Source organism: Phacochoerus africanus, chromosome 2 (genome assembly GCF_016906955.1).
Source record: "Phacochoerus africanus isolate WHEZ1 chromosome 2, ROS_Pafr_v1, whole genome shotgun sequence".
NCBI classification, from domain to species: domain Eukaryota; kingdom Metazoa; phylum Chordata; class Mammalia; order Artiodactyla; family Suidae; genus Phacochoerus; species Phacochoerus africanus.
The window spans coordinates 73,973,639-73,997,086 of record NC_062545.1 but is presented as its reverse complement, the minus strand read 5'-3'; the positions used below and the strand labels follow the sequence as shown (position 1 = coordinate 73,997,086).

At 36.5% G+C, this 23,448-nt stretch overlaps 1 protein-coding gene across 1 annotated transcript in view; it reads left to right on the top strand.

The window, feature by feature from the left end:
• The window catches only part of SEC63 (SEC63 homolog, protein translocation regulator), a 74,415-nt gene that overhangs the window by 38,060 nt on the left and 12,907 nt on the right, over positions 1-23,448 (top strand). The window contains exons 5-18 of the mRNA XM_047762155.1: positions 557-618; positions 1,199-1,257; positions 3,001-3,051; positions 4,715-4,823; positions 7,299-7,393; positions 7,492-7,624; positions 9,482-9,574; positions 10,289-10,443; positions 11,238-11,385; positions 13,718-13,800; positions 17,048-17,107; positions 17,288-17,461; positions 19,129-19,287; positions 21,254-21,355. Of these exons, the coding sequence (XP_047618111.1) occupies positions 557-618; positions 1,199-1,257; positions 3,001-3,051; positions 4,715-4,823; positions 7,299-7,393; positions 7,492-7,624; positions 9,482-9,574; positions 10,289-10,443; positions 11,238-11,385; positions 13,718-13,800; positions 17,048-17,107; positions 17,288-17,461; positions 19,129-19,287; positions 21,254-21,355 (1,483 nt within the window). The remainder of the gene's footprint in view (positions 1-556; positions 619-1,198; positions 1,258-3,000; positions 3,052-4,714; positions 4,824-7,298; positions 7,394-7,491; positions 7,625-9,481; positions 9,575-10,288; positions 10,444-11,237; positions 11,386-13,717; positions 13,801-17,047; positions 17,108-17,287; positions 17,462-19,128; positions 19,288-21,253; positions 21,356-23,448) is intronic.

The window sequence follows — 23,448 nt, the reverse complement described above, 5'->3', positions numbered from 1 at the left end:
TATTATTGATCATATATTAAGTTTATTTTTAAAAAATAGATTAATAATATAACCTATTTATAAACTAATATAATATATTTGAAACTAATATAACATTGTAAGTCAGCTATACTCAAATAAAATTATTTTTCAAAAAGAAAAAATAGGTATATCATTATTAAAGTATAAACAGTTCATTGAAGAAATTTTGGGAAATGCATGTGTAAGATTTTAGATAGTCATCTATAATCCTCTGTGCCTTCTTAGAAGATGTAGTAGCCTTTAAAGTTTCATCTTCTGGCTCAAACTGGATAAACTTGAGAACTCATGAGCCAGCTGGGGGAACCCAATAGTTAGCATTGTATCAGGACTCAATAATTAGCATTTTCTGTTAGTGCAGAATTCCTTCCTCTCCTCTTCCTCCTTTTTTTTTTTTTTTCTGATTTGCAGAGAGGTTTTTCTTGATTCTCTGATTTTATTCTCTTTAAGAAGTGAGTTGGTTCGTTAATGGAGTATATGAGTATTTGTTTTTCAGATGTGGCTTCCTAATTTTGCACCTTTGTTCCTTTTATGCCAGTTTAACTGATGAAGAGTCCCGGAAAAATTGGGAAGAGTTTGGAAATCCAGATGGGCCTCAAGGTGTGGTAAATGATTAAAAAATACTGGGGTTATGGTATGTGTATATTATGAAAATATTAACTACATTGAAAAGAATTTTTGATTTTCTTAGTTGATAAATAGGGAAATTACAACCACAAGGAGTTTAGATATGTGAATTGAGTTCCTTCAATTAATTTTTACTTTATTTTTCTTTCTAGAGACTAGTTGGAAAGGTAGAACTTAGGTTGATTTGATGAGAGAAGTAGTCATTGTCATTACTCATCATTTCCACTTTAGTAGTTGATAAAAATTGGATGCAAAATACCTGTTTTCTTTACTGACTAAACATTTTCTCATGTATTTGTAGTGTTTATATAAACTCAGAATATATAAAAGAGTTTAGGTGTTTGGGAAGAAGAAATTCACAATCTTAGTTTTTTTTTCTTCTGGAAAAACTTAAAGTTTCATATATAAGCCATATTTATCAACTTTTATGTAATGGGGACACACATAATAAGTTAGTCTCATCTTTTGTTGGGAAGAAGGGGGAGGCAAAATTTGGGGATATGAATAAATAAAACTGAAAGTGGACTCTTCAAAAATATTCTTCCCATTTTAGCCACGAGTTTTGGAATTGCCCTGCCAGCTTGGATAGTTGACCAGAAAAATTCAATTTTGGTGAGTACATTTAAATAAGACACATTATAATGTGTTTGACAGATCTTGGTAATAGAAAGAGACTTTTACCAAGAAAATACTGGTGAACTGTGTATTATGAAAACTGCTTTTTATATAATGGAAAAGAGAATTGATTTCCTGATTTTAGGTTGCTAATTTGGGGCAGTGTGTTCTAATGTAGTTTTGTAATCTTAAAGTTGCAGTGATTTCTTTTGGGAGTAGTTTCCACGATAGGGTCCTCCCCTTGATTTAGGAAACTACTCTTTTTTGTGGTATCTACATTTATCTTAAGTAGTGCTCAAAATTTACATTATCCTTTATTCTACATTTATTCAGGCTAAATTACTTTTAATGTGTTAACATAATGGTGTATATTCTGTATGGTACTTCCGGAGGCAGTAGAATATCAAACTTTAGTCATTGATAAGACTGCAGCTCATAGAACATCAGGAATTATATATATATATATATATATATATATATATATATATATTTTTTTTTTTTTTTTTGCTTTTTAGGGCCACACCCACAGCACATGGAGGTTCCTAGCCTATGAATCAAATCAGAGCTTCAGTTGCCAGCCTATGCCACAGCCACAGCAACGCAGGATCTGAGCTGCATCTGTGGCACAGCTCATGGCAACACCAGATCCTTAATCCACTGAGTGAGGCCAGGGGTCAAACCCGCAACCTCATGGTTGCTAGTCGGATTAGTTTCTGTTGTGCCACAACCGGGAACGTCAGGAATTATCTTAACATATTGTTCAGGAATTACTTATTTCTTTCTTGAAAATAATTATCTAGGACTTAGTTTTGAAGCAATAAAATACAGAATCCATACAGTCTGATTTGTTTTGAAAAATGGCTATTTAGTGTTATTTTGTGGCTATTTATTTACATGTTGTCTTCAAGGGATTTTGTTGTTGTATTCAAGCATGTTTATTATGCTTAGGATTATTCTGGGAGTACAAGAGAAAGTTAGTTAGCTGCCAGATTTGGGATCTAGCAGTATGACAAAAATCTTAAGACCAACGCAAAGGAGTTACTTGCAAACAGAGCATTATGTGTTCTGTTTGATATTTAGGCAAAGGAACCAAGTTCTATCATTTATTTCCAAGGCACTAACTACTTATCAAGGTGAACCTGGATGAATGATACAGTTCATCCTGAACAACAGGGGCTTAAATAAACTGTGTGGGTCCATGTATATGTGCATTTCTTTTTCAGTAAATATAGACTGTAGTACTACACAATTGATAGTTGAATCTGTGGATGCACAGATATAGAGGACCAACTGCAAAGTTATAGGTGGATTTTCCACTGCAAGGAGGTCAGTGTCCCAGCCACCATGTTGTTCAAGGGTCAGCTGAAGTTGGCACTCCCTGTCAGCATGTTTCACATCCATTGGTATAGAGGGCCTGCTGTTACCACTACTTCTTATAAAGGACTTGAGCATCCCTGAATTTTTGTATTCTTGGATGTCTTGGAACCAGTTCCCCAAAAATACTGAGGGGCGACTACATATGGTGCAAGTTCCTATCTGCCAAAGGAAAATAATAATAGTTACTTCTTCATAGAGTTTGAAAATAAGGATTAAATGAAATACTACATGAGGAGTACTTTTAATAGTGCCTCCTCCATGTTAGCCTCAAAACAAGTGTTCCTGAATTACATGAATGTTGTAATTTACCTGATGAATGCCTTTTTTTTTGCCTTTTTTTTCCCCTCTCCTTTTCAACTTAAGGTTTTACTTGTATATGGGTTGGCATTCATGGTTATCCTTCCAGTTGTTGTGGTAAGTTCCAGCTCTTTTTATTAACATTTTTTAGGGAAAGGAATTGGTGGCATGCTTTGGAGTCTCCCTGTAAGATTGTAATTTGTATTAGAATATAATCCATTAGTCCTTGAATTTTAAGAATGTTATATTCAAATATACTTTAAAGGTCCCTCTAAAGTGATGTCACTTTAGTATGTTGAACCATACCTCCTCCTAATCTAAAAGTTACACACAAATGAGATAATGCAGAGATATTTAGAGTTTAAAATGGAAGTCTTCCTTTAGCACCTCCTCAACTCCATTTCTCTGTCAGAGATAGTCATTGCTATGTTTCGTGTTTTCCTTTTCAGATATTTTTCCTATATATTATGTATACATACACACGAACTTTTTTTTTTTTTTGGCTGCCCCATGGCATATGGAGTCCCCAGGCCAGGGATCAGATTCGAACCATAGTTTCCACCTGAGCTGCAGCTGTGCTAATGCTGTATCCTTAACCCACTGTGCTGGGCCAGGGATTGAACCTGTGTCCCAGTGCTCCCAAGACACTGATGATCCCATTGTGTCACAGTGGGAACTCCACCGAACAACCTCGTTTTTGTTTTTGTTTTTGTTTTGCTTTTTAGGGCCACACCCACGACATGTGGAGATTCCCAGGCTAAAGGTCGAGTTGGAGCTATAGCCATCAGCCTCTGCCACAGCCTCAGCAACGTGGGATCTGAGCCGTATCTGCAACCTACACCACAGGCCACGGCAACGCCAGATCCTCAACCCACTGAGCAAGGCCAAGGATGGAACCCGTAACCTCATGGTTACTAGTTGGATTGGGTTCTGCTGCACCACAATGTGAACTCCCAACCTTTTTAAAAACAGTTGCATTGTACTTCAATGTGTTGATACTGTGAAGTTAATGATTTTATTGATTACTTTTATGACTGGTGGTGTTATTTCTGATCATACAGTTCAGTTGTGAGTCTTATAGTGAGGTTAACAATTAACCTGTCCTGCTGTCTTCATAGGATTGTTGAGGATCCAATTTTATGCAATAATGTGAATGAAAGTAGTATATCAGCTATAAAATTGCACCTACACTTGTCAAATGTTTATTGAAGACATGCTGTGTGTTAGGAACCAGCATGTTGCTTATAGCTATGGGTTGTTTCGTTCCTATTTTGTCTTTAAACAATCTCTAGCGGAAATTTAAATGATTTAACCATATGTATATATGTATATGGCGTGAGTTAGGTTGGTGTTTAGGCATCAGGTGGTATAAATATTTGCCAAATAAATCATTTCAAGTACATAAAAAAGGCATTTGTTTTCAAGAGTGAGTGTTTTGTTTTGTTTTGTTTTGGTCTTAGGGCCACACCTGTGGCATATGGAGGTTCCCAGGCTACGGGTTAAATCGAAGCTCTAGCTGTTGGCTTATGCCACAGCTACAGCTAGGTGGGATCCAAGCCGCATCTATGACGTACACTGCAGCTTGTGGCAATGCCAGATCCTTAACCCATCTTCATGGATTCTAGTTGGGTTTGTTATCACTGAGCCACAATGGGAACTCCAAGAGCGAGGTTTTTTTAAATTGGTTTACAAACATAAAATTTGACTGTAAATATATAAGAGTTAACATTTATTGGGGTTTTTATGCTTCATTTCTTGTTTAATTTTGTTTGTGTTTTAGGGCTCTTGGTGGTATCGCTCAATACGCTATAGTGGAGACCAGATTCTAATACGCACAACACAGATTTATACGTACTTTGTTTATAAAACCCGAAATATGGATATGAAACGTAAGTAAATTTAAGTAGCTGTGATATTAGATTATTTTCGGAGTCATTTATGTGGAGTTGATATATATTCAACTGGAAAAATTCCGTTTTACCGTTTTAATTCAGTTCATTATAACTAAAGCTGGAGGAAAATGCCAGCATCCTTTGTCACATTTCTTGGTCTGTGTCCTATTATTCCCATTTACCCAGCTATATGTATGTATATATATATATATTTTCCCCGTTGGAAATTTTTTGGTAAAGCTTCTTGTGGACTAATTTTGTAATAATACCAGTAAACATTTCTTTCTTTCTTTTTTTTTCTTTTTTTTTTTTGTCTTTTTGCCTTTTCTAGGAACACTCCCACGGCATATGGAGGTTCCCAGGCTAGGGGTGGAATCGGAGCTGGGGTTGCCGGCCTACGCCACAGCCACGGCAATGCCGGATCCGAGCCGCGTCTGTGACCTACACCACAGCTCATGGCAATGCCAGATCCTTAATCCACTGAGCAAGGCCAGGGATCTAACCCGCAACCTCATGGTTCCCAGTTGGATTCGTTTACCACTGAGTCACGATGGGAACTCCATATTTCTTGAGTATTTGTTGCTAGGCACTACATATGTATTAACTCATTAACTCATTTAATCTTTGTATGCTCCTATAAGTGATGTTTTTAAACATTTTGTAGATGAGGAAACAACCGAAGGATACACAGTAAATGACAGAGCCAGGATTGAACCCAGGCAATGTGATTCCTAAGCTCTAAACCAGTACATTATACTGTGTTCATCGTATAAAATAAGTAGATATCTTAGGTGTGTTGAGAGAGATCTGCCAGAATATTTCATTCCCAGAGTCTTATTTCAGAATTTATTATGGAAAAAAAAGGTACCATCCTAAATACTTTCTTTGATCCCATAAAGCTAACATTGTAAATTTTATCCCTGGAGTATATAGTATTGCCTTTCAGAATCATTGCTCTGTAGAAATTACAGATAGACATCTCCCTTCCCCTCCTTAAAAAAAAAGAAGACGACAAAGATTTTAAAATTGTGCCTTGCTGGAGGATGCATTTTTTTGTTTTTTGTTTTTTGTTTTTTTTTACCAGCTGTGGCACATGGAAATTCCTGGGCCAGGGATTGAACTTGTACCATAGCAGTGACCCAAGCTGCTATAGTGACAACATCAGATCCTTAACCTGCTATGCTACAAGGAAACCTTTAGAAGATGCATTTTTCTTCCAAAAATTGGAGTGGACTTTTTCGTATTTTGTTTTTGCCAATTTTACTAACTTTCTTGGTAATGAGAAAGAGACTTCTCAGCTCCTCAGGGTCATATGTCTGTGTGAGATGATCTTATATTTCTGAAGAATGAGCAGATCTTTTATTTCTGAGGAATGAGTGAATGTTACCCTCCCTTATGCACAGGCCCACTCTTCCTTTTGCTGGACTAAAATATTAATATATAAGCCTATTCCCTCATGAAAATGTTCCATGTTTGTCATCTGTTTTAATGTGTTATTTAGGTCAGTGATTTTGATTGCTGTTTCATTTTTGAGGGTGGTACTTAGTCTTACACAATTCTGTCAGAAAAGCATTGTTTAGCTAGTAGATTTGGCTCTATATCCTTGGTTTTAGCATTGGCATCATTTATATAGCTGTCTAGGAACAGTTGTTTTCATGTAAACATTCGAGAATAGTAACAGTCAAAGCTCGCACACATTGTTATATTGACTGTGTGTCAGGCCCATTTGAAGAAACTGAAGCTCATAGAGAGGTGAAGAATATTGTGTTAGGCTATTCCACTAGGAAGTGAAAACTCAAGGTCTACATACTTAATGTCTATACTGTCCTGAATTCTTGTGAGGATGTTGCATGTATTTTCTGCTGTGAGGTAAGATTGATGACAATAGTGTCAGTCATTAAAGAGTTTGTATGGACTAATGAGAGTAATGCTAATGTATGTGACCTCAAATCATGTGTATTTGAAGGAACACTATTCTCACAAAACCCTCCAGGGTTCCATAATAAACATTTCTATAAATTAGTGTATTTTAGTTTATTCAAGGCTCTGAGGAGTCATGAAGTGAAGAAACCTGAAACTCTTTTTAACTATTTCTCAGCTTTATTTAATCATAGAGCCCCCCCCCCCCTTTTTTAAAAGCAGTAACATCACATAGAATACTTAACACTGTATAGAAAGTTTCTCTGGAATACAGGCTTAGGTTTAGAAACAGATGCTATTTGTGGTGATTTTAATGCACCTAGTTGCTTCTGGGCCCTATTCACTTGTGATAGGTAGTATTGCACACATTTTAAAAAATGAGATGTTTCTTCTTTTATGGAAGAAATTTAATACTTGTTAATAGTGGAGTTCAGATGCTTTTAGCATTATGTGTGATTGGAAGACTACCTCACTCTAGATTAATCACGTATCATGGGGGAAATTAGTAGGTGAGCAGATTTATTTATCTTCATATTTCTTTTGTTTTCTTAGGTCTTATCATGGTTTTGGCTGGAGCCTCTGAATTTGATCCTCAGTATAATAAAGATGCCACAAGCAGACCAACAGATAATATTCTAATACCTCAGGTTAGGCTTGCTTCCCAATTTCTTGGTAAACATTTAAGCATTGAAGTTAATTCTTTTTAATGTATACATTATTTGAATAATGATTTTATTTATTCTAGCTAATCAGAGAAATTGGCAGCATTAATTTAAAGAAGAATGAGCCTCCACTTACCTGCCCATATAGTCTGAAGGCCAGAGTTCTTTTACTGTCTCATCTTGCTAGAATGAAAATTCCTGAGACTCTTGAAGAAGGTATTTGTGATTCTAATATCTGTAGGGTTTTAGTGGTACAAAAGCAGTGGACTTAATTAGATCTCATGGTACAGTGTTTTTGTCACAGTTCTTTTTTGCTCAGTCAGATAATTACTCAAGAACCTTTTAAAAACAAATGTATATGCTACATACATAATTACTTCACAAATTCTTTGAAGATCTTAGTAAGTCAGGTGTTTCAGCAAATGTTAAAATGTAGCATTTCAAGGTGAGAGAATACTTTATATGAGAAATCTTTGGTCAGTTGCAGATTATGCAATAATTACTCATGATTCTTTATAATAGGATTTTTATAAACTTTTTAGGGGGAGAAAAAATGGGTTTCACAAGAGTTATCTCAATCAACACCACCACTACCACCACCACTCCAGTAGTAGTTACCAATAAAGTGTCTGTTTAATGTTTATTTAAAGCTTCATAAATACTTGAAGCTATTTATTCTACTTAAAAGTAGGGGATTGGGACAGTGGTGTTTTCAGGAACGTCATGAATGAGTGTCATCTCTTTTCATTTGCATTCTTTTTCTTTCTGTCTTTTTTTTCCCTTGGGCCACAAGTGCGACATATGGAGGTTCCCTGGCTAGGGGTCGATTCAGAGCTACAGCTGCTGGCTTATACCACAGCCACAGCAACAGGGGATCCAGGCCACGTCTGTGACCCATGCCATAGCTCACAGCCATGGCAGATCCTTAACCTACTGAGCAGGGCCAGAGATTGAAACTGCATCTTCAGTGGATAATAAATGGGTTCTTTCTGCTGTTCCACAGTGGGAACTTCTCACTTAAATTATTTCTATTGAAAGTTTTTTTACTTTTTAGGGCCGCTCCTGCTGCACGTGGTGAATCCGATTCACCTAGGCTAGTGGTGAATCGGAGCTGCAGCAACTGGCCTAAGTCACAGCCACAGCAGTGCCAGATCTGAGCTACACTCTGGGACCTACACCACAGCTCATGGCAGTGCCGGATCCTTAACCCACTGACTGAGGCCAGGGATCGAACCCATGTCCTCATGGATACTAGTCGGGTTTATAACCACTGAACCACGACGTGAACTACTTAATTGAAAGTTTTTTTAAAAAGTTGTTGTCCTTAGGGAATAAATTTTCTTTTCTGAATGAACCACCCCATCCCATCCACAACCTTTAAGGCAGTCATGCAATCAAATGCTTTTGAAAACAAGGTTAATTGATGCTCTGTGGTTAATGACAGGATAGGCTACTTATGATGGAATGAAGGACCACTATTCAGGCATTGTGTATTGGAGTTGCAAGTTAACTAGTAATGCTGTTCCTAATGTTCTGTACAGTTTTGGAACCATCTCTATTTTACCAGTTAAGGAACAGGGGACAGATTTTTTTAAGGTAGATTTAATCATTATTATATGCAGTATGTATAAAAGAGTGTCTCCCTCTTCTCCTGTCCGCCTCTCTCTCCATTTAGTTGGCATTTATTCTCAGCTTAGTCTTTGGACGTATCTGTAATTATAGAACCCTAGGTGCACAAGAGGAAAGATTTTTAAGTTCTTAAATTAGTAAGGTTATGGTTAAATTTAAAATTAAGATAGTTTTCAAAAGAAAAAGCTAGAAAGTAATTTGTAAAGCTCAACACCATAATATTAAAGTTTGCCTTTGAAAATCTAATCTGACCTGGGGTTTTGTGATTGATCTTTGATATAGTGCCATTGAGGAGAAACTATTGTGCTCAACCTGTAAAATTCCGATTATATGAAAAATTTGTGGGACAGTTTAAATTTAGCATTAGTCTTAGACCACAGGTGATAAAGATGTTTTGACTCTAAAGGAAGAATGATTTACTTCAGGTATTTTATTATTTTGCAGATCAGCAGTTTATGTTGAAAAAATGCCCTGCTCTACTTCAAGAAATGGTTAATGTAATCTGCCAACTGATAATAATGGCCCGGAGCCGTGAAGGTGAGGAGGAAGCATAATTATGTTCTCCCTTTTTTTTGCAAGCACATACAGATTATACTTCATAGTTTTAAGATTTATGGGTACTTAGTGTAATTTTGTCTGTAAGTTGAATCAGCTTTCCCAGTTTTGTTCATGGTTTTTCTTATTTCTTTCCTGTATTTTCCATTACATAAAATATCACAATTTATTGTTGAATTTATTTTTTTATTGTTTTATTGTTTATTGTTTTCCTTCCTCTGAATATTTTTAGAACTAGTTTAACAATGAGTTTGAAATAATTCTTTAAGTGATGTAAGAATGATTCATCTGACATGTAATGTTCTTTGCTTGAAGGGAAAAAAGATCAATGGAGTTTGTGGTCACTAATGGAAAGAAACCCTTAAAAGAAATGGTGGTGTTTGTTGTTAGGGACGATGTCAGTTTTTGGCGTGATGTCAGTATGTTCTTGATAACAATAATGTCTGATAATTTACTATTTTTGGAAGTGATGCAAATACTGTTTTCAGTGCTTGTTGTTGGATAATGTGTACTTGACCAAGTTTCTTTATTTTCTGTGTCTTATCCAGTAACTTTTAAAAGAAAATCAGTACCATGATCATAAAATTTGAGGTGTTAAGGATGTTTACATGTATCTTGTTTTTGTGATGAGTTGTGTACTCCTGAACATATAAAAAGTCCAGCCCTGTTTTTGCTTTTCCTTCTGTTCTTTCTAAGAAAGGGAGTTTCGTGCTCCAACTTTGGCATCCCTGGAAAACTGCATGAAGCTTTCCCAAATGGCTGTGCAAGGCCTTCAGCAGTTTAAGTCACCCCTTCTCCAACTCCCTCACATTGAAGAGGACAATCTTAGAAGGGTTTCTAATCACAAAAAGGTAATTCTTTGCTACTTTAAATTACTTTAAGCAGCTTGTCATACCATTTAAAGATAACATGAATGAAAAAACTTCTAGGAATGGTTATTATGAACTTCTCAGGTTTACAGCGTTTTAAACATTCTAAAACTATCCCTCAGGTAGTTCCGTTAACACTTTCTTGATTAGGTATTTTACAATATTTTACTACTGTAATGATTTATTACCGTGGTGGTCAGTGTATTTAGCGGTTAACACTTTGTTCTTTTTGTTGCCAAAAATAATTGTACTAATTAAAATGTACTGTACACGTTATATTTATTTCATTTGTGGCTTAAAGGTCAGGCAATAGTTTATTAGTTGAGTGTGAACAAAAAAATCACGCATTCAGAAAATAAGTATATCAGAGTTCCTGTTGTGGCGCAGCGGAAACAGCTCTGACTAGGAACCCATGAGGTTGTGGGTTTGATCCCTGGCCTCAATCAGTGGGTTAAGGATCTGGCATTGCCGTGAGCTGTGGTGTAGGTCGCAGACGAGGCTTGGATCTGGTATTGCTGTGGCTGTGGCGTAGGCTGGCAGTTACCCCTCGTATTCAGCCCTTAGTCTGGGAACCTCCGTATGCCTCAGGTGTGGCCCTAAAAAGACAAAAAAAGAAAAAGGCCTTGAAATGCGTAAAATTGTATTTTTCTGTTTTGAAATGTATATTATCCTTAACATTTGTCTAAGTGTTGGATTTTTTTTTTTAGTAAACATGCTAACTTTTATGAAGAGTTTTATGATGTTGGAATTTATTTTCTCTCTCTTTTTAAATTTAGTACAAAATTAAGACTATCCAGGATTTGGTGAGTTTAAAAGAATCAGATCGTCACAATCTGTTGCACTTCCTCGAAGATGAAAAATATGAAGAGGTTATGGCTGTCCTTGGGAGTTTCCCGTATGTGACTATGGACATAAAATCACAGGGTGAGTGGGAGGTTTCCTGTTGCTTCCCTTTTGATAGATTGCCTCTTGTTTATTTAGCTCAAGATTCTCAAAATACTTCATTTAATAACATAACTTTTAATTAGACTTTGCAGAACTGTAGTTTACCTGTCAGATTTACTGCGATGGAAAATGGTGTATATACATTGTAGTTTTGAGAATCCTACATTTATTATCCTCATAATGGGATTAGGTTTAAGGACTCTTCCCTAGTTCAGTTTTTATGAAGATCTTTTTTTAATTGCTTAATGAATTTTATTACATTTATAGGTGTACCACAATCATCACAACCAAATTTTACAGCATTTCCATCCCAAACTCTCACTGCATCCTTGCACCCCACAACCTGTCTCATTTGGAAACCATAAGTTTTTCAAAGTCTGTGAATCAGTATCTATTCTGCAAAGAAGTTCATTGTGTCCTTTTTCTAGATTCCACATGTAAGTGTTAGCGTTTGATATTGGTGTCTCATTGTCTGACTGACTTCACTTAGCGTGGTAATTTCTAGGTCCATCCATGTTGCTGCAAATGCCGTTATTTCTTTCCTTTTAAAGGCTGAGTAATATTCCATTGTCTATACGTACCACATCTTCTTTATCCACTCCTCTGTTGATGGACATTTAGGTTGTCTTGGCTATCGCAAATAGTGCTGCGGTGAACATTGGAGTACATGTGTCTTTGTGAGTCATGGTTTTCTCTGGTTAGATGCCCAGGAGTGGGATTGCTGGATCAAATGGTAGTTCTGTTTTTAGTTTTCTGAGGAATCTCCATACAGTTTTCCACAATGGTTGCACCAATTTATGTTCCCACCAACAGTGTAATAGGGTTCCTTTTTCTCCCACAACTTTTATGAAGACCTTAACTTTTCACAGAATGAAAGAGACTTCCAGATGTAGTGAAAGGTATTTGAAATATACCTATTGTTAGTATAAAATTACTTTAAAAAAAAGACTTATTTATATTAATTAGGCCTTGGAAATTACTGTGCTTTATGCCGCATTTCATGTGTTTTTTCTTGATTTTCTATCTTGGAGTGAAAAAAAAAAAAAAGACAGTTTTTCTCCCTACATAATTTTCTTGTGTGTCCCATTTTATAGCTGAACATATCTTCAAATGGTGAGAGAATATCTGCTTCATTCCTTCATTGTGATACTGTTCTGAGCTTTGACATTTACTAAGTTGCTGTTGTGAGAACATTCTTGGGGGGGCGTCAAGAAAACAAGGATGTATTAGAATCATTTCTGTCTTTAAAGGGCTTGTAGTTAAGTTTATTTTATTATTAGACTTCTGGGGTCGTATGTGTGGCAAATGTAGTTTTAAAAAATTAAAAATTGCAGAAACATTGCAAAAATATTTTAAGGTGCTTTTTAATATGAGAAATATTTTGAAGTTCTAGCCTTAAAAAAAGTATCTTTGATGTTGCTTAGAATGCTAGTATTTTTTTTTTTTTTTTCTTTTTAGGCTGCACCTGTGGCATATGGAAGTTCAGGTTCCCAGGCTAGGGGTCCAGTCGGAGCTACATACAGCTGCTGGCCTACACTGCAGCCACACTTCATCAGATCCAAGCCGGGTCTGTGACCTGCACCACAGCTTACTGCAACACCAGATCCTTAACCCACTGATTGAGGCCAGGAATCAAACCCATGGATATTAGTAGTGTTCGTTTTCACTGCATCACAACAGAAACTCCTAGGATACTAGTCTGACAGGCAGGCTTTGATCATACAGGTAAAATCTTATGAATATAAAGTTTGCACAGTTTAATTGAGTGACAGAATGAGACTGAGAGAAAGCTATGGTAGTCCTCACATTATACACTGTTCTAAAAGATCTGAGTTTGAAACTTGGCAGTGCCAAAAGATCTTTTATGTGACTTTAGGCATTTCACTTTATTTCTGAACATCTGTTTCTTCTTTAAAGTGGAAATGATAATAATGCTTCAAGGAGTCCCCTTGTGGCACAGTGGGTTATGGATCTTGGCACTGTCACTGCAGCTGCTTGGGTTGCTGCTGTGGTATGGATAGGTTGGATCCCTGGCCCAGGAACTTCCGCATGTCATGAGTGGGGCTAAAAAAAAAAGCTTCATAGATCTAGTTTAAGGATTAAATCAGTACATTGTTGAAGGCATCTACTTGAGAGCTTTATACAAAGTGTATAGGCAATAATTTTTTTTTTTCAATTCAGTATGTTTAAAATTCTGTATGTTTGAAATACTGAAGTACCAGCTTGACTTGGGTAAGTTAAATTTTGCTGTTTGCCTTGACATAGAGATTGATTTTTATTTTTAAACTCTATACTTTTTTTGCTTTTATAGTACTGGATGATGAAGATAGCAACAACATCACAGTAGGATCCTTAGTTACAGTGTTGGTTAAATTGACAAGGCAAACAATGGCAGTAAGTAGTCTGTGTTTTTATGCTTTGAAAGTTATGTGTTAAGGTTTTTATATTTATTTCTTCATTTTAAGTTATACATTCCAGTCAAAACTATTGTAGCAAAATGTAATTTTGCAAGTTCTGTTAGCTGTTTTGTAATTTTAATTTTCATAGTTTTCACACATATAAAGTTGGAAAACAGATTAATTCTTCATGTGATGATTTGTTAATTCCATATAAAACGTTATAATAAACATGAGGGTGTCTTTCTTAAACTGTAAAGGGCTGTACAGAGATTAATTATTGATTATTGTTGAGAATTTCATTACCTGCTCTTTTTTAGTCAATTTTTGAGAATTTACTCTTATTTTTTATTTTAAAAAGTACAGTAAAAATGGCATTTTCCCATTATGTGAAAAGTTCATGACTGGGAAAAAAATTCAGACGATGCAGAAAAGTATAGGAAGTAATTAAAATCACCTAAAATTCTACCACTCTGAGATCATCAAATTTAAAGCTTATTCCCACCACCACCTTTTTTAATGGCCACACCTGCTGCAAATGGAAGTTCCTGGCCAGGGATTGACTCTGAGCTGCTCCTGTAACCTGTCCTGCAGTGCTGGATCCTTTAACCCACTGTGGTGGGCTGGGGATTGAACTCAAGCCTCTGCAGCAGATTAACTCACTGCACCATAGTGGGAACTCGTGAATCTTAACCCTTTAGATAGCTTGATTTATGACTAGCCACAGAGTTAAATGATTTTTTTTTTTTCATGGATCCTTTAACTCACCTCTCCCTGCCCCCCTCAGGAAAGCTCCTTGTCAGACCCAGATGACCAAATTTCAGTCTTGTATAAATCCTGTCATATCTTTCTCCATGCTCCTATTTAATGTCTGGACCTTTATAGTGCATATACATACACATGTGTATATATATATATATATATATATATATATATATACTTTTCTCATTCTTTTTCATTAAATCCAATCATATTGTAGTTTGGGGTTAATAGATTTACATATTACATTTGGAATGGATAAGCAATGAAATCCTGGTCTTTGCACAGGGAACTATATCTAGTCACTTGTGATGGAACATGATGGAGGATAATGTGAGAAAAAGAATGTGTGTGTGTGTGTGTGTGTGTGTGTGTGTGTGTGACTGGGTTACTTTGCTGTACAGTAGAAAATTGACAGAACATTGTAAACCAACTATAATGAAAAAAAAAAAAAATAGGGAGTTCCCATAGTGGCTCGGTGGAAACAAATCTGACTAGTAACCATGAGGGTGCAGGCTCAATTCCTGGCGTTGCTCAGTGGGTTAGGGATCCAGCGTTGCCATGAGCTGTGGTGTAGGTCGAAGACGTGGCTTGGATCCCGAGTTGCTGTGGCTGTGTTGTAGGCCGGTGGTACAGCTCTATTTCGACCCCTAGTCTGGAAACTTCCACATGCTGAGGGTGCGGCCCTAAAAAGCCTAAATAAATAAATAAATTAAATAAATAAATAAATAAATAAATCCAATCCTATTGTAAATGTTTCCTACATTGTTTTTCTCAGTTTCTATTACATATTTATATTACCTCCCAAGCCAAGCCAACTGTAACTCCTAAGTTTCAACTATAATTGTAATAGATGGTAGTATTTCAATTCAGTTTTATTCAACCAGTGGTAGATTTTAGCCTATTACTTTGGGATCTCTGGGCATCTGCCAGAAATGTATGCTGCATTGAAAACCCATGTTTGAAACCTCTGGTAGGAAAGGTGTATTTTGGACATGTCAGAGAGGCTGATTTTATGGCGGCAGGTGTTAAGGAAACATTCATATTAGGGACACTGGATGAGAGGTGCCTCCTGGGAGAAGAGGAAACCCTAAGCCAGTGGCCAGGATTGGGTTTGGAATTCCAACTTATACTACCCACATGCTTTGAAATTCTCAGCCTAAGAAATGAGCACAAAACTTGCCTTGGGCTGTTGATACTTCTGGAGTGGTTGGTAGAAGAAAAAGCAGAAGTACTCTGGCAAAAGGGAAGGAATCAAGTTTTTATCTTTCAATTCTAGTATCAATTATATCTCACTGTAATTAGGTATTAGAACCTAACTAATAAGTGAAGAAGCAGAGATGATAATATTAGGTGAGGGGCTGGCAGACTTTATTTGCCAATTTTTACAGGCCATGCAGTCTCTAACAACTGCTAAACTCTCAAATGAGCATGGTCGTTCTAGTAAAACTTTGTTTAAAAAGCAGGCAGTGGGCCATAGTTTGCTGGCCTCTGCCTTAGGCCAACAGTTTAGGGCCCAGCATCATTGTTTTTACTTGTTAGCTTTAATAATTCTAGGGAGTTTATGAAACATAACCCACATCGTTGATGTCTTCTAATATAGATTCTTACTGGATTCTTATTGGACTTCAAAACCTAAATTTATAGCTTCTGTACTGATTCTAAATGGATTATTTGGTAGGTGGGTATGTTGTTAGGATTTGTAGATTTCTTGGTATTGCACTTCTTTCTTTTTAATCTTTTTCTCATCTTTTTTTTTTTTTTTTAAGGGCCACACCCTTGGCATATGGAGGTTCCCAGGGTAGGGGTCCAATCGGGGCTGTAGCCACTGGCCTACGCTGCAGCCAGTGGCGTAGGATCCAAGCTACGTCTGTGACCTATACCATAGCTCACGGCAACGCCAGATCCTTAACCCGCTGAGCTAGGCCAGGGATCAAACCCATGTCCTTGTGGATGCTAGTTGGATTTGTTATCCGCTGAGCCATGATGGGAACTCCAGTATTCCACTTCTTAGTTATATCAGTAATATCAGCAATATCACTTACAATCATAAATAAATACTGATCTCATGAAGTTTTAATGTTAGAGAATAACAATATACTCAAATTCTCATAATTTTAAAGTAGTCATATCTGATTACTATTTGTATAAAAGAGAAAATTTAAAATTTAAATTATACAATAAGACTGACTTTATAATGAATTTACATATTTTATATCATATTTATAAATTTAAGTAGACTTTACTTTTCAAACTATACTCAAGAGATGTGACATATTTCAGAAGTTAACTTCTAAAGTATCATTTAGTGATTGCTAAATTCGCACACATTTAGTAGTTGCTAAAGTCTCCTGTGTCTTTGTCCCCACCCCTTGCAATAGTCGGCACTTAAAAAACTTATAGTGAAAGATTGAGAGATTGCTTTCTTTATTTAAAAGATAAATATAGGTTGACAGACTTTATATTTTTCTTCTTGTTACCTCTAGGAAGTGTTTGAAAAGGAGCAGTCCATCTGTGCTGCAGAGGAACAGCCAGCAGAAGATGGGGTAAAAACTCGTTTTCTTACCTTTCCTAGTGAACGAACCGTTCTCTGATTTATATTGCTGTGGGAGAGTAGTTCACTTTGAACATTTAGTTTGGCCATTTCCATCTAGAATTTACTATGTCTCCCAAATGAAACTATTACCATAACTTCTGAGTGTATATATGTATGTTGTGATTTACAGCAGGGTGATACTAATAAGAACAGGACAAAAGGAGGATGGCAGCAGAAGAGTAAAGGACCCAAGAAAACTGCAAAATCAAAAAAAAAGAAACCTTTAAAGAAAAAATCTACCCCTGTGCCCTTATCACAACCAAAGCAACAGAAGCAAAAGCAGGCAAATGGAATTGTTGGGAGTGTAAGTTTTTTACCTTATCTAAAGAGTATTGTTATCTTTATTGAAGTCTAATACACACTAAAATGAAAGAGGATATCCAGTACTCAATATCATTACATATCAGATAAATACAAACAAAAACACACACAGTGATACCACTACAGATCAAGCACAGTGGCTCAAATTAAAAAGACCGGTAAAACCGAGTATCAGTTTGGATGACATGGAACAGGACTCATTTTGCTGGTAGGCATATAAAATGGTACAACTTTAGAAAGTGGGCTCTATCAACAAATTAAATGTACACCTGTTCTACCACCCAGCAAGTCATTGTTGGGTACATACCCACCCCCAAAAGTTGCTGGAATTTACATTGGTATTTTGTTTAATCTTTGGTTCATTATGGGACAGATTTCAGTGTTAACAATATTGACTCGACTCAAAATTATGATTTATCTTTATTAATTTGGATCTTCCTTAATTTTTCTCAGAGTTTTGTGATTTTTATTGGCAGAAGTTATGACGTCTTTCATTAGATTTACTCCTGTTTATTTGATGCCTCCTGTTCTGCTGAGCCATGTTGGGAACTCCTAGAGTCCATTTCTTTAACACATACTACTTTTTTCCTTATATCAGCTTTAGTAAATTTTTGTTTTGTTTTGTTTTGGTCTTTTTGCCTTTTCTAGGGCTGCTCCTGCAGCATATGGAGGTTCCCAGGCTAGGGGTCTAATTGGAGCTGTAGCTGCTGCAGCTGTGTCTGCGACCTACACCACAGCTCATGGCAACGTCAGATCCTTAACCCACTGAGCTAGGCCAGGGATCGAACCTGCAATCTCATGGTTCCTAGTCAGATTCGTTAACCACTGAGCCACGACGGGAACTCCAGTAATGTGTTTATGTGTGTTTCAAGGCTTTTGTCCATTTCCTCTATGTTGTCCCGTTTGTTGACAAAGTTATTCATATCGTCCTTATTTTTACTGTCTTTTGAATTGGTAGTTATAGCTCTTTTATTCCTAACATTAGTAATTTATATAGTCTCTTTTTTTCTTCTATCAGTCTTGGCTAATAAAACTTATCAGTTTTATTAATCTTCTTGAGAACATTTGGTTTAGTTTGAATTTCCCTTTTGTATATCTGCATTCTCTTTAATTGATTTCTGGTCTGTGTTATTTACTTCTGCTTTCTTTGCATTTAATTTGCATTCTTTTTCTTGCTTTTTGAAATGGAGTAGTAAGTATTTTGTCTGGGACATTGTCTCCTTACTACATTTTACTCCTATCTGTTATCAAAGATTATATTAAACTCCCAAACCAGTACTTCTCTATAAACTTTTCATTTCTTCTCAAATAAAATATATTGTATAATTGATGTTTTTGAAAGATGAGCTGTCTTAGCCATTGCGGTAGTATATATTGCAAATAGAAATAAAATATTTTTGTTTTACAAACTGTGAAGAATGAATCAAATAACTGATAGTGGGCAAATAAGCCAAATGGTAAATGTCTTCAGTCTGACTCCCATATGTTGTTATACATAAGAATATTTATAATTCTGTAAAATTCTCTATGAATAGGAAAAGTGTAATCTTGAACCATTTTAATTATAATGACAGTAAATTAGTTCCAGGGACTCAGAATGATACATTTATTGAGCTGTGCAGAACTTTTGTGGTTGCTTTTTCCTTTTAGGAAGCTGCAGTAAAAGAAGATGAAGAAGAAGTTTCTGACAAAGGCAGTGACTCTGAGGAAGAAGAAACCAATAGAGACTCTCAAAGTGAAAAAGATGATGGTAGTGACAGAGACTCTGATAGAGAGCAAGATGAAAAGCAAAACAAGGATGATGAAGCAGTAAGACTTATAGGTTTAAATAATTGGAATTATACCTCTGAGGGTAGTTTTGGGTTTGTTGATTTTTCATTTGCTTGCTTACTTTTTTTGGCTTCTCTTAAACAATACCAGTATATTTTATAATCTTATATTACTTTCTAAGAATGTTTTTGAGGGATGGTAGTCATTAATTGTAATAAAAAATTGTTTCTGACAAGGTTTGGAAATCCTAATTTTCTTAAATCTTAAATTGCTAGATAGAGTAGGACCTGAGCCTGTGGTGAAGTTAGTTTGGTCTCTTAAGGTAATTTTCAGTGTTAAAGATGACTGGAAATATGAATAAGGAAAGATGGGTTACAAAATAGGTAGCAGTTACTTGGAAGAGGATACCAGAAATTGAGGGAAATGTTGAGGGTAAAGAAACATTACTATAGGCTCTAATGTCAAGAGGTTGGTTAAGGAAAAAGTTTACAGAATGCCACCTTGTTTCAAGAGGTATGTAAGACATTAAGGAAAGGAGTCACTGAGGAACTAAGATTGTGAGGGTATAGGGAATAGGATTGTGAGGGTATAGGGAATAGGAAAAAAATCTCATGACATGGCATTAAGTTGCACATGATTTATGAGAAGGCTGTAGAAAAGAATGTTTCATGGGCAAATAGGAGTCCTTAAAGACTCACTGCAGATGAACATGGAAGTTCCCAGGCTAGGGTTCACATTGGAGCTGTAGCTGCTGGCCTACACCACAGTCACAGCCACAGCAACGCGGGATCCAAGCCACGTCTGCAACCTACACCACAGCTCACTGCAACGCCAGATCCTTAACCCACTGAGGAGAGCCAGGGATCAAACCCGTATCCTTATGGATACTAGTTGGGTTCATTACCACTGAGCCACAGCGGGAACTCTCTGATCAGCCATTTTCTTTATGTTTGTGGTATCCTTCTTGACTGGGTCATAGATTTAAAAGTAACCTTGTGGTTTAGGAGTTTAAGAGATTCCCTGAATAGCCTCTGAAGCAGAGGCCAAAAAAAAAAAAAAGGAAAAGAAAAGGTAAAGGGCAAAGGATAAAAGTATAAGGAAATAATGTAGTTGCCCTTGCAAATGATGGGAGGAACTGTTTTTAGCAGTTGTTGTTTCATGGGTGTTTTTGTCCTTTGGGAATTAAATTGATTTCTAGGAAATTAAAACCTATCAAAGAAATTATTCCTTCACCCTTGCCTTGAGGAAGAGGTGCCATACTTCTTTGTAAGTATATTAGGGCCAGTAGAGTGATTCTTAGGGTTTTGTTAAACTGGTTTCCTCAGATGACAAAAAAAACCCAAACATTCATTCTATCGACAGTTATACAAGTAACATTATCTGTCACATTGCAAGCACTGTTAGATAATAGGAATGCAAAGCCAAATGTGCTGTAGTTTCTGCCCTTGAGTGATAGTAGCCTAATGAGCAAGGCAGACTTGTAAATAAGCATTATAGTACAAAAGAGAGTACACATTTTGTGCATGGGGCACTGATGGCACCGAGGAAGGTATGATCACCTCAGCCCTGAGGTAAAGGGTGGTCTGTGGGACTCAGGAACTCATGCTTTAGACTTTAGCTGCTCTTGAAAGAATAATGAGTAGGAATTTGCCAAGTACAGAAAAAATAAAAATCCAAATAGGATTTAGGAGTGAAGTAGCTGGTGAGGTAGAGTAGTTTAGGTATTTTGAAATGATTAGAATTAAAAATTCAGGAAGAAAAGCAATGACAGGAGACTGACAAGCCCAGGTCAAATCACAGTTGGCTGTTGTAGTTCATGCTAGGTGGGTTAGATTTGATTTATGGAAAGAAGCATTGTACATTTTGAGCAGGGAAAGGATCAGATTTGTGGGACTGAACTCAGTAGTGGTTAGCAGTCTCAGGGGTACCATGTGGAAGAAGATGGACACCTGTCAGAATGGTTGAAAACCTGCTTAAATCAAATATTTAATTTTCACTTTACTAGGAGTGGCAAGAATTACAGCAAAGTATACAGCGAAAAGAGAGAGCTTTGCTGGAAACCAAATCAAAGATAACACATCCGGTTTATAGTCTTTACTTTCCTGAGGTGAGTTTATACACAGTCTAGTGTTTTCCTTATTCTCTTCAGATTTTTCTTAGTTGCCTTTCATTTCTCTCTAGTGTGTATTGGCGCAAATGTGCTGAATGTGGTGTATTTTTGATAGGTCACGTTTTTGAAGCATATTTGATATGAATGCCTTTTAGTGACTGTGTTGTTAAAAAGGAGAGTTGTTAACTCTAAGTACTTCTGTGTTTTCCTGGGCTTCTGTTCTTTCTGTGCCCAGATCACTGAGGGTTATGCCTGATGATGATTTCTCCTTAGCAGTTTGGGCAGAAAAATCAGAAAAATGCATATTTTGCCTATGACTACATGGCTCAACATGAATCTCTCACCTCTGTCATGTTTTAAATAGAATGAAATATGCTTAAATTTTCCCCTGGGTTTTCTCTGAGGATCATATACTGGTCACGTGGAGCCACTATACTTACTCCAGTAATTGCTGTGATCTATGGGAATAGGCAAGGCCATGGCTGAGGGACCAGCTGAGTTCAGTAGCTGAGCCTTAAGCTCCAGACAAGGACAGATCATTGCAGTGCTCTTTCTTCCTTTGTGCTTGTTTACTTTGTGGTTGTGGCCTGCTCAACTTTTGATTTCTTAGATAGGCTGTGTTGTTCGTCTTTCAAATGAATTTGGGATCTGCTTGACATTTTGCTTTTGTGGATGTTTCTGTCTGGCTGGAGGTTAAGGACTGGTTGCCTCTTAGTTCAGGGAAACTGTTCCACAGTGTACCTTGCAGCTTTGCCACAGAACCTTCTGCTCACTACTCATACCTGGCAGGTGATTTCATGTGTAAATCTACTTATTCTTCTCTACAATGTCAATCCATGGTTGCTGGGAACTTTTGAAGGTAAATTCCTAAGTAGTTTTGCTTTCCTAATAATAAATGAGTGGCTCTGCACAGACTTGGTTTGACTTGGAGAGAAGTTGACATAGGATTCCTTCTTACTATGCATGCTGATCTTCTGGCATGTCCTGAGCTGTATCCCATCTGTTAGGGGCATTTTGCCCATTGCATTGTGGTCTGCCAAAGCCAAGGCTCCTGAAATCAGGCAGGTAAATTTCACCCATTGATTGTTTTTAAAAGTACCATGGGATGCTGTAAGCTGCATAATTTATACCCTTATAATTGACAGCCTCATTTTAGACCATACTTAGTTAATAGACAAAACATTCATTTACTCCCTTAGAACATTTTAGCAGTGAAAATGCCATTTCATAATTTCATCTACATAGTAAATACCGCAAAGTGCCATTTATCAGATGAACTTTACTTAGAATTTTCTTAAATCTACCTGTCTACCTTCCCATGTACCTACCTAACAACCACACTACCCATTTAAGTTACTGGAAGTTTTATATTAATAATTAAATTACATGTTATTGAAAGTAATTTATTAGTAAGTTAAGAATGGTTGGGAATCTCATACAACAGAAAGACAATTTTGCTACCAAACATACAAAGAGGAATTTATACCCATCCTCCTCAAACTTTTTCAAAAGGTCAAAGAAGAAGGAACATTTCCAAAGACATTCTATGATGCCACCATCACTCTAATTCCAAAACCAGACAAAGATATCACCAAAAAAGAAAACTATAGGCCAATATCTTTGATTAATATAGACGCAAAAATTCCCAACAGAATTTTAGCCCAACTGAATCCATCAACATATAAAAAAGATCATACACCACAAGTAGGATTCATCCCAGGTGCACAAGGATGCATCAACATTCGCAAATCAATCAACATCATACGCCACATTAACAAAAGAAAAGTCAAAAACCACATGATCATCTCAATAGATACAGAAAAAGCATTTGACAAAGTCCATCCTCCATTCATGATAAAAACTCTTACCAAAGTGGGTATAGAGGGGAACATACCTTAACATAATAAAAGCCATTTATGACAGACCCACAGCAAATATAATACTCAATGGAGAAAAGCTGAGAGCCTTCCCACTAAAATCTGGAACAAGATAAGGATGCCCACTCTCACCACTGTTACTCAGCATAGTATTGGAAGTCCTAACCACAGCAATTAGACAAACAAAAGAAATAAAAGGCATCCAGATAGGAA